This window comes from Gopherus evgoodei, chromosome 8 (genome assembly GCF_007399415.2).
Source record: "Gopherus evgoodei ecotype Sinaloan lineage chromosome 8, rGopEvg1_v1.p, whole genome shotgun sequence".
In the NCBI taxonomy this organism is placed as follows: domain Eukaryota; kingdom Metazoa; phylum Chordata; order Testudines; family Testudinidae; genus Gopherus; species Gopherus evgoodei.
This window is the reverse complement of record NC_044329.1, coordinates 34,481,146-34,499,680: the sequence shown is the minus strand read 5'-3', so window position 1 is coordinate 34,499,680 and position 18,535 is coordinate 34,481,146. Positions and strand designations below refer to the sequence as shown.

Genomic DNA, 18,535 nt, shown 5'->3' with positions numbered 1-18,535 from the left:
AAGATTCAGCAAGAGAATGGACCAGCTCTGAGTAGAAACTGCATGGAAGAAGAGTTGGAGATGAGAACAGGGCAAGGAAAGAAAAGAGTCAGAGGTGCATCAGTGGTGCAAAGGGGAGTATAAAAAGACAGGGTAAAAGAGGTGGTGAATCCAGTAAGTTAATTCAGGGCATATTGAATTAACACAAAAGATCTTGCACTTAGTGTGGTGAAAGATGAACATGTGACATTTCAGCAATAGTTCTTTAGCTCATCCACTGGGCCTTGAGTCCAGCTGCATCCCAGGCCTGCGCAAGGCCACATCTGGAAATTGTAAACACGGGCACTGACTTTTCAGGAGTATACTCCCTGGCTAAAATCAACTCGATTCTGAAATGTTAAACCACTGACATTCCAAGGACACTGTACCCAGAGCTGCTGCAGGACACTTCACCCTCTTATCCCTGCAGTGACCCTAAGGAAATCTTTAGGCGCTGAGTTCAGCTACTCAAGAGAGCTGCTTTCTTCATTTGTTATTATTATGTCCTTGTGGAGTACTGAATTTAATTAGCCACTGCTTTGTTGATAACAGCCTGTACAGTTAGTGCAACTGAGCCAAGAATTAGAGGCTCTTTTTCAGCAGGATTGGATAGACGTTCTTTCTATCCTTGACTCTGTAAATGAAAAGAAAACGGGGGATTGTTGCAGACAATGCTTCCGGACAGCTCCCTCTGAGAGCACTTTTGCTTTAATTGCAGGCTGGCCAATACTTGCAAGTTATGTCAGTAATTTGAATTAAGTTGTCTTTCTCATATTGTTCATAATTCACAAGAACAGTCTGAAAGAGATGCGACTTTAGCATGGCACTCTGCTGCCCCCGTCTGGTAATGTGACAAAGCAGCACCCACAGACATGCTTACATGGGTATATTGTTTGTACTTCCAACTCATTTATCTATTTGTCTGAACACAGCCCGCTCTTCCTCCAATAGATTCAGATCCTACAGAATGCAGGGTTTCAATAGCTGAAAATTGTTCCCTGCCTTTCTGGCTGTGACGATCAGCATCCAAACATGAGTAGTGTTTGTTATCTTACAGAGACTGAAACAAAAGCTTTTAAAGTAGTGTAAACTGCACTTGTTCATATCTACTAATTACTAATGGGAAAGCTTGTGCAAAGATATGTGGAAATTGGGGGTAACAAAATGCACAAGTGGCAGAGTTGGGAAATAAATGGTTAAGAGCAAGACTGGGAGTTGGAACCTCTGGATCCCATGCTGGGCTCCAACACTGCCTAACTATTTGATCCAGGACAATCACATGGGCCAAATTTTTGAAAAGTAGCTGGAGATTTTGGGTGCCTCACGTTTGGGTGTCCAGCCTGGGACATCTTGGGCCCAATTTTCAGAATACTGAGCAACTAGAACAGGGGTTGGCAAACTTTCAGAAGTGGTGTGCTGAGTCTTCAATTATTCACTCTAATTTAAGGTTTCATGTGCCAGTAATACATTTTAACCTTTTTAGAAGGTCTCTTTCTATAAGTCTATAATATAAAACTAAACTATTGTTGTATGTAAAGTAAATAAGGTTTCAAAGTATTTAAGAAGCTTCATCTAAATTTAAATTAAAATGCAGAGCCTCCTGGACCGGTGGCCAGGACCCGGGCACTGTGAGTGCCGCCTTCGGCACGCATGCCATATACCCCGGAATCTCCATTGACTGCAGCTGGGCTCAGCAACTCAGAAAAGCAGCCCTCAAGTGGCTGAGGTTGGAAATGCTACTGTGAAACACAGAGCACGCTGCACCTGTGTGTGGTGGCATGGTAGGTTAACAGGATCGGCACGCCTGCTGCAGCACAAGGAGAGACCCCTCTTCAGGGCAGTCTGGCCCAGGCACCCAAGGAGCAGCCTCCTGGCCTTAGGGGCTCCACAGCCAGCGCTGCCCATAGGCGTGCCACGCTGGGCCAGGAGTCCATAAGGCCAGTGTCCTGCGTGGAGCGAACAGGACGGGGGGCAGGGCAGGAGGGACCCGCGCTGCTGCGCGCAGGCTTGACCACCTGTCACAGCCCTGTACTGCCAGCAGCGAGTGGGGAGCCGAGGCGCCTATTCCTGCGCGGGGAGGCTGTGCCTGCTGGGCTACACCCCGGACTTTTCCGCAAGGCCCCCGCCCCCGCCTGGGCTGGTTTCCCACACCCCTAGTGGCTCAGTAGCACAAATCTGCCAATCGCGCCTGGGAGCAGAGCACACGTGGCCCCTCGGCAGCCTTCTGACTGCGCATGATCAGTAAAGCGCCTGAGACAGCCCCCCCTCCCTTCGGCTCAGCTGCGCATGCGCCTTGCAGACCGCCCTGAGAAGACAACGCATGCGTTCTTGCCTGTAACCGGCGCAAGCGTAGTGGGCAGTCGCCCTGACGCAAGGCCGCTGCAATTTCCCAGCGCTTCATCGCGTCCGACCTTGAGTACGCAGTGCCTATCAGGACCCCAGCTGCCGATCACGGTGCCTGTGTGGAATATCCCCAGGGTGCCAGCGCTTCACAGGAGGCTTGTCGGCTGCAGCGCGGGATCGGGTAGCGCGCGCGCGGGAAGGTGCCGCGCGGAGCCGCAGCGTAGTCTCCGTTGCGGCGCGGGCGCTGAGGCGTTGGTGCGGGGTCAGGCCTTTGCAGAGACAGCCCCGTCTGGGTGCGCTGACCCGGCCCACGTGGGTGGAGGTTTCCAGAAGAGCCGCTGCGCAGCCCGCACTCTCCTCCCCGCCTGAGCGTATCCGGCCCCGCCGCATCTGTACCATGCTGAGCGCCAGCCGCACCGCCGCCCGCCTTCACCTGTTGCCCCGCCAGGGCACCGCTCCCGGCCTCGCTCAGGTGCGGAGCAGGGCCCGTGAGGGGCCCGCGCGTTACCCGGGGGAGGTGGGAAGCGATGTACCCGTGTAAGGCGCCCCCCGGGGGTTACGGCTGGGCTCTGTTAGCGCAGTGGGGCCCCGAGACGGGGGTGGGGCGGTGCCGATGGCTGGCGGAGGCCCTGCTGCTGGCAGTCCCGTGCTGCGCTCCGGGCCAGTTCAGGGCCAGCATCCTGCGGGGTTGTGTAACTCTCCAGCTTGGATCGGTGGCTGCCCCGAGGCCACTTGAAGCCAGTCTTGTAATCTCGATCTCGTTCCCCATCCCTCCCGGCGGGCTTGTGCTGCTGGGGAAGGAGTTTAGGGAGCCGTTAGGTGCTAAGACGTTAACGGTGAGGGATCTCTGGATCTGGGGCAGCTGGAAGTGGGGAGGGCTCTCTTGGAATCTGGGCATTGAAATGGATTAACTGTATTAAGTCACCCTAACTGCAGTCCGCAGAGTGTGACATTAGATACATAATGTAGCTGGGTTGATCTAATTTTTAAGTGTAGACCAGGCGTTAGCCATTACTCTCTCCTTTTTGTCTCTTGCCTCTCCTCTTCTCACTCATCTCCAGGTCAAAGTGTATGCTAAGCAGGAGGGGTTTGTAGTCTCTGATGCATTAACAAAGCAGTATTTTCTTCTCATGATGGGATTCTGTTTGTACTAAAATGATATGAGGTTACAGATTAAAAAACACTGATGTGTTTCATCTAGCATCTCTTAAACCTAGTCGAAAGAATGAAACTCTGAAGCACTGTCATTTAGTCTACCCCTTGAGGAAACATCAAGAAACTTGGTTAATGTTTATCTGCTGCTGCCTGTATCATGCTAAAGGTTCAACTTTACTAGTGTTGCAGCATTTGCAGCAAGTTTAACTTATGCATGTTCATAGGGAGAATCTTTTCTACCAGCAACTGCTCAGCTCAAATAATATGGGTCTTAAAGTGTTCACATTTCATATAAACAACAAATAATAAACTTAAGGTAAATGTTTTATGGCTGTATAATATATTGAATATTTTCTTGAGTCCTTGTTTTCAGTTAAGGAAAAGAAATTTTGAAGATTAAACACAAAGCTAATGTGGTAGTGGAGGTGTATCACATTTTATTGTTTTAAGGTAGCATAGCTACAGATCCTTTTAAATATGGATGTGAGGTAATCTTACCTGAAATAAGATGCAAGACACCTCTCATGCTGTAATATCCTGACTTTATTTTATAGGCAGTCTGGAATACTCTCAGTCAAGATGTTCTCAGAACAGTATCAAGTAGGAAGTATGCGTAAGTATCTCTTGTCTTTCTCCCCTCCCCCTCTTTTTTTTGAGAGGGGAAAAGATTGAACTGTAAGAAAAACACAACACTGTAACAGTCTTGATACCTAAATTGACTCCAACTTCATAATCTGAAATCCTTGGTCAGATGTGTGTATGGTTAAATTACCGAGAAACAAAATGGCCTCTACTGGCACAGCATTTCATAAATAATCAGATACTAAGTATGGCAACAAATTCCTGCTATAGGTGAAGTTCTTAGACTTAATAAAATTCCAAACAAACCTATTTATTTCAACAAAAAGAAATTTAATAAAACCTTTAAAACTTCATTTAATCCATCAGTTTGTTCCATAGATGCCAATGAAACTTCTTTTGAAGCAAAAACATTTTTGTGAGCATAATCAATACGCCAATCTTCTGCTGTCCAGTATAAAGTAATGGAGGAAAATTGTGTGTTTATTAGAATTTGCAAAACTTGGCGCTTTCTCAAGACTGACTCCATCTCCTAATTTGTTTCCCTCACTTTTTCAGGAAATACTTAGAACTCTGTATCCCTGAAAAAGTTTATTCTATCTAGGAATCCTCCTTTCTTATGAAATCAGAACATTAAATGAGTGTGACAAATTACTATCTACTAATCCTGATGCATCATCAACATTATTTTCTGTTACTGTGTTGGAGAGGGTTCCACAGCTCTGCAGATCAGTTTACATTAATTTTTTAATTCAAAGTGGTTTGTGCTCCCTCACAATATATTCTGCAGTTTTTCTTAATTTGTTAATCCAAGGTAAAAATAAACCTTAGGGATTCTGGTCTGTTGTATAACTTAATGAAAACAATATAGTTGATGTAAGTCCTTCAGCACTGGAGCCAAATAAACTAAGTCATGGAAGTAAGGTAGCTTGGGGGGAGAGAGATGAGGACTGGGGTGGGGGGAATGGGGAGAGACCCTAGAGGAAAAGCTCATATCTGGGGCTGCCTCCCTGTCTCTGCTCACTGCATATCCAATAAATTGGTGTAACTGCCACTAAAGGCAAGACTTCTCAAGTAAACTAAGGGAAAAGGATATTCAACCTCCCCCAAAAGCCTCCTCCCTCTAAATCATTTCATTTAGAAATACCACCCATCATGTTACTCCACAGTCAAGGCTTAAAAATGTCAGCATGTCTTATTTCAAAAAGAAAGCTAACTGTAGCTCTAAATACCCTAGGCTCAGAGGACCTCAACAGGGCCTTAGTTCATCTCTTTTATCTATAGATGTGCATTTTTCCATACTGAGAATTGCCTAATAAACTGATCTGAGCACTTTTTATAGTCTTTTTTTTTACTTCCAGGCAGCTGCTTTCAAGCAGGTGTGACTATTAACATCTGAATTATTAGATACAAATGAGGGTCTCTGATGACAAAAAACATAGATTTCTGTATTAACTCTTTATAAATGTACTATAGTTTTTATGCTTGCTATATGAATGAATAAATCTGTAATGGATTTTCCAGGTTAGATTGCAGGAAATAGCCTTTTACATGGGAATTTGTAATCAAAACTATGTATAGGGGAAATTATTGTAAATGGGAAATAAAAAGCTACAGCTAGTAATTCTGATCAGTTTAATTAGAGCTGTCGATTAATCACAGTTAACTCACGTGATTAACTTTTTTGAGTTAATCGTGTTTAAAAAAATTAATCGCAATTAATTGCAGTTTTAATTGCACTCTTAAATAATAGAATACCAATTGAAATTTGTTAAACATTTTGGATGTTTTTCTACGTTTTCATATATATTGTGTTCTGTGTTGTAATTGAAATCAAAGCATATATTTTTGCTTACAGATATTTGCACTGTAAAAATGATAATAAAAGAAATCGTATTTTTCAATTCACCTCTACCACTACTTTAGTGCAATCTTTGTCCTGAAAGTGTAACTGACAAATGTGGAATTTTTTTTGGTTATGTGACTGCACTCTCTAAATAAATAAAATAAAATAAAAATATAAAACTTCAGCACCTACAAATCCACTCAGTCCTACTTCCTGTTCAGCCAATCGCTAAGACAAACAAGTTTGTTTACATTTACAGGAGATAATGCTGCCCTCTTCTTGTTTACAGTGTCACCTAAAAGTGAGGACAGGTATTTGCATGGCACTTTTGTAGCCAGAATTGCAAGGTATTTACATGCCAGATATGTTAAACATTTGTATGCCCCTTCATGCTTCAGCCCCCCCATTCCAGAGGACATGCTTCAATGCTGGTGACTCTTGTTTAAAAAAGTAAGCGTTAAGTAAATTTCTTACTGAACTCCTTGTGGCAGAATTGTTTGTCCCCTGCTCCGTTTTACCCACATTCTGCAATATATTTCCTGTTATAGCAGTCTCATGATGATGACCCAGCACGTTGTTCATTTTAAGAACACTTTTGCTGCAGATTAGGCAAAACACAAAGAAGGCACCAGTGTGAGATTTTTAAAGATAGCTACAGCACTTGACTCAAGGTTTAAGAATCTGAAATGCCTTCCAAAATCTGAGAGGGATGAGGTGTGGAGCATGCTTTCAGGAGTCTTAAAAGATCAACACTCTGATGCGGAAACTACAGACCCTGAACCACTAAAAAAAGAAAATCCTCTGCTGGTGACACCTGACTCTGATAATGAAAATGAACTTGCGTCAATCTGCACTGCTTTGAATTGTTATCAAGCAGAACCCCTCATAAGCATGGACGCATGTCTTCAGGAATGGTGGTTGAAGCGTGAAGGAAGGGATGACATAAGAATCTTTAGCACAACTGGCACGTAAATATCTTGGGACACCGACTACAACAGTGCCATGAGAACTCCTGTTCTTGCTTTCAGATGGCGTTATAAATAAGAAATGGGCAGCGTTATCTCCTACAAATGTAAACAAACTTGTTTGTCTGAGCAATTGGCTGAACAGGAAGTAGGACTGAATGGACTTGCAGGCTCTTAATATTTTACACTGTTTTATTTTTGAATGCAAGTTTTTTGTACGTAATTCTACATTTGTAAATTCAACTTTTATGATAGAGATTGCATTACAGTACTTGTATTAGGTGAATTGAAAAATACTATTTCTTTTGTTTACAGTACAAATACTTGTAATAAAAATGAGCACTGTGCAATCAATATATTTGAAAATGTAAAAAACAAATCCAAAAATATTTAAATAAATGATAATCTGTTACTGTTTAACAGTGCGATTAATTGCAATTAATTTTTTAATCACTTGACAGCCCTACTTATTTTAGCTTAATTCTACTTGGGGAGAGGGAATAAGGCCTTTCATATGAAAGACCTGATGTTTAGGGATGTTAGCACTGACTTGACTTCAGTCTTTGAAGGGCCACACTCACAAATTGTGTACAGATTTTAAGTATTTAAAGTGTGATGCTAGCCAATAAAAAAAAGTCCAGGGGATTTCACAGTGGAACATAGAAAACAAGCAAGAATTTAGACACAACAAATGCCTGGAATGACCAAATCTAATACAGAACCACAATTGATGATACCAAGTTGACTTCCAACATAAGCTGGGTTGTTCTCCAATTTCTTCTTTTACTCTAGAGTAGAAAAGGGATTTGCTTCCCCAACTGCAGGTAGAATCTGGTTGAAAGGTAATTCCTCCCCTCCATGCTCATCTTGCAAGGAGAGAAAGCTTTCTGGTTGTTTCACCAGTTGCAGTAACCCTAACATTTGTTTTAAATATATTTTGCAGCTCAGAAGCAGTCAAAGGTGCTGTTATTGGTATTGATTTGGGCACAACTAACTCCTGTGTGGCAGTTATGGAAGGAAAACAAGCAAAGGTGAGTAGCAGATAACTACTAGTATATAACAATCTGGCTGTAAGGAAGGGAATCAGTGCTGCCACTTTCGCAGGTAGTTTTCCTGGGTTATAGCCTCTTACCATTTTTATGTAGGTGCTGGAAAACGCCGAAGGTGCCAGAACTACCCCATCTGTTGTAGCATTTACAGCTGATGGTGAACGATTGGTTGGGATGCCAGCTAAACGACAGGCTGTAACTAATCCACACAATACATTCTACGCTACCAAACGTCTCATTGGACGGCGCTATGATGATTCTGAAGTACAGAAAGATATGTAAGTAAAACTAAGTAAAGTTATTCCCCTGTTCTGGAAAGAGAATTTGCAGAATGCAGTGCGTCCATGCATGGACTAAAATAAAGTGCTGTTTGCACATGGTGGGACATGGTACTCGGTGTGTAGTGTCCCATGTGTTGTTTCCTCCTGTTCTTCAGAAGTTTAGCCTGTGTTTCACTGCATTTATTATGATGGTTTTTAAGCTTTCAGGGGCAGACTCATAAGTGTATTTGGTTCTTGACAATGCAATATAGCTGGTGCTGTCTGCATTGGCAAGAGAAATGGGTCAAATGACAAGTTGCTGACGGTACTTTGTACAGTACAGGATCCTGAGAGCCCCTATTCTTGAGGGTTCCTGCATCTCACTTCTGATTGAGTCCTTGTGCTATAGAACACTGCACACATAATAGTCACTGAGTTAGCAGGAAGGTTATACTTTCTACGTAATGTCTATCATATAAAAGTTGTGAGCAGATGCCTTGTGATTGCGATACTGAATAGCCATTATTTTTCATCCAAGGGAGAGGAACAGTAATTTAGTGACTGTTTCTCCTTGGAATTGCAATTCAGTTCTAGTGGCTTGTCCTACTCCAAAGCTATTTTCCTCACTTTAGGAAACTTTCATAATACAAAAATGTTTAATGAAAAGGAAAGCAGCATGCTTACAATTTACTAAAGGAAATACCTTCTACCTAGTGCATAAAGTATCCTGTGGAATTTTTCACAGGATATCAGAGGCCAGGAGTTTAGGAATTCAAAATGTGGTTAGATATGTAAGTGGATGAGACATCTAAGCCAACCACTAGCTGACAGGGGGGCTTAGGAAAATCTTTTCCATATGTGAAGGCTGACTCTTAATTGTCCACAATTGGGTTTCTTGCATCTACCTCTGAATCAGCTGGTACTGGCCACTGTCAGAGGATGGCTTCTGGACTAGGTGGACCACTGATTTGATCTTGTTTAACATGAATTAAAGTTTGCATAAAAGTAGTTATGGCACAGTTTACACTGGGATTCTTAAATAAAACTGTTCAGTTTAAGTGTGCACTGGTTTTGTTGTGTGGCCAGAAATTCTTGTATATTTACAACTTAAGGTATATCCGTAATTCCAGCACTTTCTGCAAAATATTGCAGAAAGTTGTGTATACCTGAGTCAATCTTAGCAGGTATTTTATGCAAAATTACTCTGTCCAACACAGATTAGCATGAAAGCTTTTAAACTTTCTTCTGGCTTTTTAATGGTATAAGCCCTATGTTATTTTGGATTTAAGCAAGCAAGAGGCTCTGGTTATTTTACAGCACTCAGAAAACACTGTATTTACCCCACAGAGCTTACAAGTCTACTGTAAATAAAGAGTTGATATGACAAATGGATATAAGAAAAAACAAAGGAGCTGGGGGATGTGAAAGGACAGGTTACAATAAGACTGTTGCTGGATTAGAGTAATGAACCCAATGTGTGCACTAATTGTCACTTCTGTAGCAACAGCACATTTTAGCTCTTGAGTACATGATAACTGGGTGTACTCACTGGAGAAGAGAGTAATGGGGGAAGGCTGGCTGTAAACAAGAAGCGGGGAGGACATCAGCAAGGAACTTATTGGGCAGTGAGATTGGGCTGGGTAGCTGAATGGTTGCAATGTTAGAAGGGCGGGTGAAAGGAAGCAACCACTAACTGCATTGCAGCAAATGAGGGCTCCAGACTCCATATTTCAGAGTTGAGTGAAGAGTGGTGTCAGGAGGCTGACCGCCTGTATAGGTCCCTTTGGGAGGGAGCCGATTGGACAACCTGAGCTTACTCGGGGTCCGTGGCTGTAACTGATGCCAGGATACATCATAGCTGAATCAAACTGATTAGTATTGACCTTTTCCAAGAAATGCAGTGGTTTCCATCTGGGATCTTTGCAAATGGTATTTTCAGGTGCCTCCTTTGCATCGGAGGCTGTTAGGGGGAGGTTTACTGTAGGATCTCTCACTTTTTAAACCAAGGGTCACTAAGTTTTGCCAATTTCAGGTTAACCAGCAGTACCAGCTGTGTGTTCAGAGTCGGCCTTAGACTCATAGACTAAAAGGCCAGAAGGGACCTATCGTGATCATTAGTCAGGGGTCAGCAAACTTTCAGAAGTGGTGTGCCAAGTCTTCATTTATTCACACTCATTTAAGTTTTGTGTGCCAGTAATACATTTTAATGTTTTAGAAGGTCTCTTTCTAAAAGTCTATATATAACTAAACTATTGTTGTGTGTAAAGTAAATAAGGTTTTAAAAATGTTTTAAGAAGCTTCATTTAAAATTAAATTAAAATGCAGACCACCCCGGACAGATGGCCAGAACCCGGGCAGTGCAAGTGCCACTGAAAATCAGCTCGTATGCTGCCTTTGGCACGCTTGCCATAGGTTGTCTACCCCTGATCTAGTCTGACCTTCTGCACATTGCAGGCCACAGAACCTCAGCCATCCACTCCTGTAATAGACCCCATAACCTCTGGCTGAATTACTGAAGTCCTCAGATCATAAACTTAGTCTTGTGTGATGCATCAGTGTTATCTAGACAAACTTTACTCAGTGTAAAATTCTTGTTTCAGTAAAATGTTCCTTTTAAAATTGTCCGTGCTCCAACGGTGATGCCTGGGTAGAGGCGCATGGGAAGCTGTATTCTCCAAGCCAAATTGGTGCCTTTTGTATTAATGAAGATGAAGGAGACAGCAGGTTGGTACAGCCAGGTGTTTACCTTGTTTGACTTGGTTGAGCACAAGTTTAACCTGGTATTGGTACTAGGTGTCTGATAAATATATTGGGCGTACTACAGCCATAATACAAACTTCCTCCTTCTAGAACCCTTCTAAACCATGGCCTGAATTGCATCAGATGTGTAGGGATAAGATAGTAAGCTATGTTGTACCCTCAGGAGATTGAAGGACCCTTAATTTTGTACTGACCAAGTTAGGGTATTGACCAGGTTAGAGCTTCTGGCAAAGCATTATCCTGGTTGCTGTTATTCAAAGTCTCAGTTTGCAGAGTCTTGAAATACATGAGTGTTTCAAGCAAAGTGTCAGTCATGTCTGCTGGCTGTGAAGGAGTGCACACTTGTCATCTCTTCCAGAGAAATGTGCATATTGTGAACTTGCCGTTTACAGACTCTAATACTTTCCTCCTTTTGGCATAGTGATTGCTGCCACAAATACCTGCTCGCCTTTGGTCTATGCAGCAGCTGTTTGACTTCCTGTTCAGACAGAGCTAGCTAGGCAGAGACCTAACTGTGATGTGTCAGCATCTTAAATCTGCTGCCTCTTTCCATGTGGAGTTAAGCTCTGCCCAGTTGCATTATGTGGCAAGCAGACTAATGGGAATGATGATGGGGTGGGTTGGTTCTTACATGGCTAGTGATATCCATCAGCAAGAGAGGAAATGTAAAGGGACTCATGTGTGAAGTACTTCTCCCTAGCTAGTGGTGGCTGTGGAGCTCTGCCAGGGTGATGGCCCACAGAGCTGACGATTCTTTCCCCTTCCATCCCTACTGTGATTCAAGGAAATCTCCAAACTATAGTGGGGTTGGGGTAGTTGTCATTTAGTTTTGGAACCCTCACTACTCACCTGCTGTCTGGGTTGGAGAGCACTTTTGCACCCCAATTATCGAGTGATCAACAAGTAAGACTGCGATGTGAGTGACTATACATAGATTCAACCTTGTAGTAGCTACCAAGGTCTCGCAGGGATGGAAGGCGGGCCTAGAAGACTGAGTTGCAGTGTGCGGGAGGTTAGAGAGTGCCTCCAGATTCTGGAAATGGCAGTCTTTAGTGTTGTGCAGCAGGCCAACCCAAATCCAGATGGACCAGTCCCACAAAGGCTGTGAATTAGATTGGATAGAATACTGTAAGGATATTAACAGCAAACAAATTGAAGCACTATGCAGTCTCTGGGGTGTGTAGCATGCATCCAATACTTGAACAGGTTTGTTTGCACTTAGTGATGACTTTCTACTTCAATATTGATTCAAAGGAACAGCAAGTGCGATACTGAATAGGGATGTGCCAGAAAACTGGGAGCTTTTCTGATTAACCGTACATTACATTTTTGTTGCCATTAATCTGCTGTATATCAACCTGCTGTGGAAAATATTTATACTGGGCAAATGGGGTAAGCAGTCTATTGACCAAATATAAGACATTCCAAAGTAAAGGCATAGCCTCAGGATTGTTTTCTACTGCTATAAAAGCAAAGAATTCTGCAAGTGTTATAGGTGAATTCACACTAAGCAGTTTTGTCTGATCACTAGTGGAAAGTATAAAATGTCTTGAGGTGACTGCGATTCTAAGGGGGTCACAAGCTCTTCCATAGTCCAGCCCCCGTGTCAAAGTGAAAAAAGCTTTGGGACCCTCTCCCATCTCTCCATAAAGGGAGGGAAATCACAAAGCCCAGACTGAGGACCCCTGTTCTGTTTATAGCCGATGGGAAGTAGAAACAAAGCGCCAACATTTTAGAGTGGGTCCTGAAGTTTTTATTAGCTACAATAACTTACTGGTTTTTCTTTCCAGAAAACTACCTGGGACACTCAGCAAAGAATGCTGTCATCACTGTCCCTGCTCTACTTCAATGATTCTCAGAGGCAGGTAGGATCACAGGCTCCTGGATTTCCTGTGTCCATAAACAGATTGTAACTTCTCTCACTGGTCAACTTGCTTCTCTTTTTCAGGCTACTAAAGATGCTGGGCAGATTTCTGGACTCAATGTTCTAAGGGTGATCAATGAACAACTGCTGCTGCCCTGGCTTACGGTTCTAGACAAGTCTGAAGACAAAGTGTAATGTCTGCTAGTAATCCCCACCCCTCTTAGCCAGAGCACCTAGGGTTCTGTTTTGTAAATAATAAAAGACTTTGTGCTGCTGAAAGAGACTAGTTCATACCCTATTGCTAAGCTAATTCCACAGTAATCTATTATGTGCAGTTGCTCTCAGAGCTTATTTCATTCTTACCAGTTTAAAAAAAAAAAACCTGAATCTTAGATGTTCATTGCAAAACTGCATCTTAAATAGTTAGCAGTAGCTGCACAGCTGCACACCATTAATTTAAGAACAGTGAACTGTGGTTAGTAAACAGCTTCTTAGCGTGGTTCTTCAAGATGATTGAGTTGACAGGTTCCTTATATTAAGATTAAATTGGCGTAAAAATCTCTGTCCACGTTCTGGTTTACTGGAAAGCATTTGTTTCCCGATGTACTTGTTAAGACATTTATTTTTATTATCCTCTGTGTGTCAGTATTACCATAACAATTTTGCTGATATAGATCTTACAAACTGTAAATTCATGTTGTTGAAGAGAATTTTACAGTGTTGTGTAAGTGCTCTCTGCTTCCCCTGGCCTTTCCCAAAAGCTGTCTCTGAAATGCCTGGACTTTAGCTCCATACCTTAATTTGCCTTATGACTTTATGCGGGGGGCAACCACGAATGCAGTCTCCTCTTAATAAAAATGTTAAGGCTGTTTTAACTGCAGTATCCAGTTCCAGTCTTTCTGCTTTAGTCAGTGGTTGGCACAGAGCACTAGTGAGTATGATGTTCTCCTGGAGAAGCATTCCCTGGTAAGACAGGTAATAGCAATGACCAAGGTTACATAGTAGCACAAGAGTGCAGTCCATATGCATCTGGAACTTTCATTTGAAGTCAGGAATTCCAGATGTGCATGGAATGAACCTATTATGTCAGCTTGATAACTCTTTTTAGAGAAGGCTTCTTCAGGGGAAAACTTAGTATTCAGCAGTTTCCAGGAGATAAAAAACATTGAATAGTGTAGTAAACCACATAATGAAATTACATAATGGGCATGATCCTGCATTCCTTGTGCACCACAAACTCCACTTTACATAGGAGTCAGATGTCTTCAAATGGGGACTTTTGGTGTGTAAGGAATGCAGGATCAGGCCCACATCAGCCTTCACCTTTGTAGACAATAGCTTATGCAGGCAATGTAAAGGTTCACATGACTATCTGCACCCCGTCTCATGAGTTTGAAAGTGTTCAAGCCAAAAGACTGTCTTTAAAGGGTATGTTCTCTCTGTTTTCTGTCTTAGTATTGCAGTCTATGACTTGGGTGGTGGCACTTTTGATATTTCTATTTTGGAAATTCAGAAGGGAGTCTTTGAGGTGAAATCTACCAATGGTGACACTTTCTTGGGTGGTGAAGACTTTGACCAGGCCTTGCTGCAGCATATTGTCAAGGAATTCAGGAGAGAGGTAAATGAAATCTGTTTGCACAGATAACATGCCATGTGTAATTTTGATAGTGTTACTAAGAATGCTGTGAAAACCAGTTCTCAAACTAGAGAATCTCAAATTACCTTAGATGGGTGAGGATCCTCTTCTGTATTGATGTTTTGAGTTTAGTTGACGATTAACTAAATGCTAAAGTGTAGGGTATTAAAATAACTTAGGCTGCTCTTTAGTAATCTGCCTCCATATTTGGCTAAAGACAAATACAAATTAAAGAGTGGATATCTCACAGGAGTCTAGGTCAAACAGAATAGCAAGACTTCTGCTCGTCTGTTCCTTTGACAATGTCTCTATGGGGTTGTCCTACATAAATTGACCTCCTTTCATCTTACGGGGAATTGGCCACATAAACCCACTAGTGCTGCATGATGCTACTGCCTAGTAGATGGAGCACAAGGGTGGTAGCTGGGAAATTGTGCAGTCTAATCATAACTCAGTCATTGATCCAGTGTTACCTTAAGCAAGGCACAGTGTCTGCCCCAATTCTTCTAGTTGTTAATGGATATATTACTACAAAACTACTTCACATGGTGGTTAGAGGTAATGTATGTAAAATACTAAATACTTGTATTTATTATTTTTACAAGTGTGGGGGATAAGCAGACAAAGCACTAGGACTCAAATTCTAATTTTGGCAGATGTCTTTATATTACAGTGGGGCAGGGGTGACCTACAGCAAATGACAGGTGCAGGCTAATGGGTTTTTGGAGAGTGACAGTTTTTTTAACACACGTTTCTTATTGGTTAGACGGGCATTGACCTGACTAAAGATAACATGGCTCTTCAGAGAGTGAGAGAAGCATCGGAAAAAGCCAAGTGTGAGCTCTCGTCATCTGTGCAGGTGAGATGATTGGATAATCAAGTGCATTAGTAGGCCACTTTGATATGTCACTTTGCACATTTTATTTAACAGGTAAAGACAAGCCAAATGTGTAGACTGCAATTTCGGTTGATAGAACAAACTTGAGTATGTGCAAAGGACATCATTCTGTGGGGAAATGCTTTGACAAGCTAGTATTGGTATTAGCAGTCTGAGAGAAAATTGAACATCTGTTAGGTGATGCAAGATAATTGCTTGAGGCTTAGAACAACAGTGGCGGTTTCTACCTCCTGGATAGGAATATTAATCCTGTTAGCTTTGACCCCAAAGAGATGTCCTCTCTCTCCTGTAGGAATATCTGACCTTGTTCTTAAATCTGCATGCTACAGGTACTTATTCCAGAACTCTGGAGGGCATCAAGGAATTGAATTGCTGATAATCCTGCTTCTGATACATTGTGGCTTTACTTCTAGCAATTCAAATCTTAGTTTTAAGTGTAAAAACTGACTGAACTACTTATTTGCATAATGACAGAAAATAATCTTTTAAAAAAAACGCTCTCTTTTAAAAGCTGCGCACAGAGAGGTAGTCACTAGACAGCAGATTCCAAGGATCACATCTCCCACCCTCTGCTTCCAGACCCCTCTCTCTATCCACTGCAAACAGTGAACCGTTTTCATTGAAGGGACCAGTCTCACTTAGATGTTGTTGAAGTCAGCTAGACAGTGTCTGAGTTTCTTGTTCTGTTTCCAATTCCTTTGTTCCAATCGTCTTTGTTCTGTTTCTGGGTGGGAGTTTTCTTTGGCAAAATGGGGAGATCACAGGAAGCATGGTCCTTAGGCCAGTCACAAAGGATAAATGGTTCTGACAAGGTCATAACAGATTCTGGTTTGCTAGCTCACTGGAGAGAGAAAATACACTACGTTAGAAATATACTCCATTCTGCCAGGAAATTCTTCTGTACTGCACCACTAAGAGTTAAATAAGCAAGAGCCTTCAGGAAAGTCTTTGAATATGACTGTAGTGACTTTGCTATTTAAGAGGAGAGAGCTTGGCTTTAGTCTATAACAAGAGACCAGTTTTGATTTTGCAGACTTGCTCCTTGTGTGTGTGTTGAGGCATTTATGTTTTGCAGTGATTTGTGGTGTCAGTATGACTCAGCACTTTTGCCATTATTTTGCTGTGCCTTACTTCAAATTAGCGCAGTGGACTTATAAGCAGGGACAACGATTTTAAACCTCTTCCATAAATAGTCGGAGAAATGAGCATTCTAAATTGTAATGCCTGGTGCTTAATTTTAAATGGAAATTGTTGTTTAAAATATTCAATTGGCCTCACGCTCAAGCCATAAATGTTATAAAAATAGATTTTGTTTGTTTTTTGAGAAAACAGTTTATTGCTGAGTATGTTTAACCCCAGTGAAGTAGGCTGTCCTGTATTGAAAAAAATAAAAATGAGCGGTATTTGGTGAATTTTTCTATACTGTCTTAACAGCAAATATGCATGTGCTCTGTGTTTGGTGGGGGTTTTATCACTTTTTCTACTTCGATTTTTTTTTTTAACCTCTCTGATGGGAAGATGTTGATCAAAAACATTACATGTAATAAGGGGCTAGTAGTTTCTAGACTGCCATTCCTGTGTGTTTACACGTGTTGGTTACAGCAAACAATTCACAGCTCTGCAAAGTTACTGTGAACAGGGCTTGACTCAGCTTTATAAAATTTTAAAAAGGGTAAATGAACAGAAAAGTTGCACCACTGAAGAAACTGGGAAGAATATATGGAATTTGTCTTAACCATGGAGGATCTGTGGTTGTACTTAATGTTAAGTTTCTGTTTAGATGTAGTTTATAATGAGTTAATGATTGATAGTTAAATAAATAGTTAATCAGACCTTAATATAAAATGTGACCGGCCTCTTTAAGCTTAGGCTATAGGGGATGGGGTTAAAGATATACAGAAATATTAAAATATGGGTGAAAACTTGGTTTTTTTCCCCAAAAGATTCCTGAAGGGATTCTTACAGAAACCTATTGGCTTCATCTGTAAGTGATCAGTTGTCACAGTTCCATACATAACACTGAATGCCACATGTAGTTTCTTGTCTTGATTTCCTACTTCTGATAACTAGTGAATTCTTGTTTTGCCAGACAGACATTAACTTGCCCTACCTTACTATGGATGCTTCTGGACCAAAGCACTTGAACATGAAGCTAAGTCGTTCCCAGTTTGAGGGGATTGTAGCAGATCTGATCAGGAGGACATTGGCCACCTTGCCAAAAAGCCATGCAGGATGCTGAAGTCAGCAAGATTGACATTGGTGAAGTCATCCTGGTTGGTGGAATGAGCAGAATGCCTAAGGTATGGCATGTTCCCATGTGACACACACCGCTTAACCGCTTTGTCCAAGGATTGAGTCACTTTCATTTGTTTCACAGAAGCATTATAAAGGGAACCCAACTCCTAAGTCCAGAAACTTTGGAGATGCTGTAGGTGAAGGGTTGCTATATGGTCCGCTGGATGAGTGGGGAGGGAGGGCAGGATCAGGCATGCCTGCTCATGTGAGTAGAACAATTGCCACTCCCTGCTTGGGTTGGTGTTTGATCCAGGGCCTGTCTGGAGGATGCTGCTGACGGGATTAACCTTGCCAGGACCAGTGAGAATTAGCAGGAGTTACAAATTTCTGTTCCTGGCTCCTGCTGCCTGATGTGGACTGAACGTAAGCAGTGCTGTTGAGATTTAAGAACTTAAGGCTTTTTCTCTCTAGCCTGGGAGAGCAGCTTGTGTGGTCAGTGTGCTGCTGCCAGACTCATGACCTATGTGGAATTCACCCCCTCTTGTCAACTTAGCTTTGCCATCTAGGGATCTTGTAGGTTCACTGTTCTGGCTGTCAGCAAAGCCATGCTGTCACCTGCCACTAAGGCATAATTGGGTATGTGTTTGCTCCCTGGCATGAGTGATGAGCAGGTTCACTGGCCTTAGGCTCTTAGCACTGGCTACCTAGATATACCTGTATACTATGGTGATAGTCACCAGCAGATGACTTAAACTTGCTTTGCAGACATGCAAAGTCTTGAACATTAGGACCCGCCTGCTGTTGATTTAGTGTTCTCAAATTCCAGGCTCCAAAAAGAACTGTTCAGCTCCCCTGAACTCAGTGGGGAATATGCTTGTGCAAGGGTATCCTCAAGAATGTGGACTATGCTGCTAATGGAGGTCTCTT

General features: G+C 42.2%; 1 protein-coding gene across 1 annotated transcript in view; it reads left to right on the top strand.

Moving 5' to 3' along the window:
• Positions 1 to 2,666: 2,666 nt before the first annotated feature.
• Positions 2,667 to 18,535, top strand: part of HSPA9 (heat shock protein family A (Hsp70) member 9) — a 31,021-nt gene continuing 15,152 nt past the window's right edge. The window contains 14 exon segments of the mRNA XM_030571819.1: positions 2,667 to 2,833; positions 4,071 to 4,129; positions 7,850 to 7,937; positions 8,052 to 8,233; positions 10,797 to 10,840; positions 10,843 to 10,907; positions 10,909 to 10,939; positions 12,766 to 12,815; positions 12,817 to 12,840; positions 12,924 to 13,030; positions 14,295 to 14,457; positions 15,242 to 15,334; positions 17,463 to 17,582; positions 17,584 to 17,673. Of these exon segments, the coding sequence (XP_030427679.1) occupies positions 2,759 to 2,833; positions 4,071 to 4,129; positions 7,850 to 7,937; positions 8,052 to 8,233; positions 10,797 to 10,840; positions 10,843 to 10,907; positions 10,909 to 10,939; positions 12,766 to 12,815; positions 12,817 to 12,840; positions 12,924 to 13,030; positions 14,295 to 14,457; positions 15,242 to 15,334; positions 17,463 to 17,582; positions 17,584 to 17,673 (1,191 nt within the window). The 5' untranslated portion in view covers positions 2,667 to 2,758.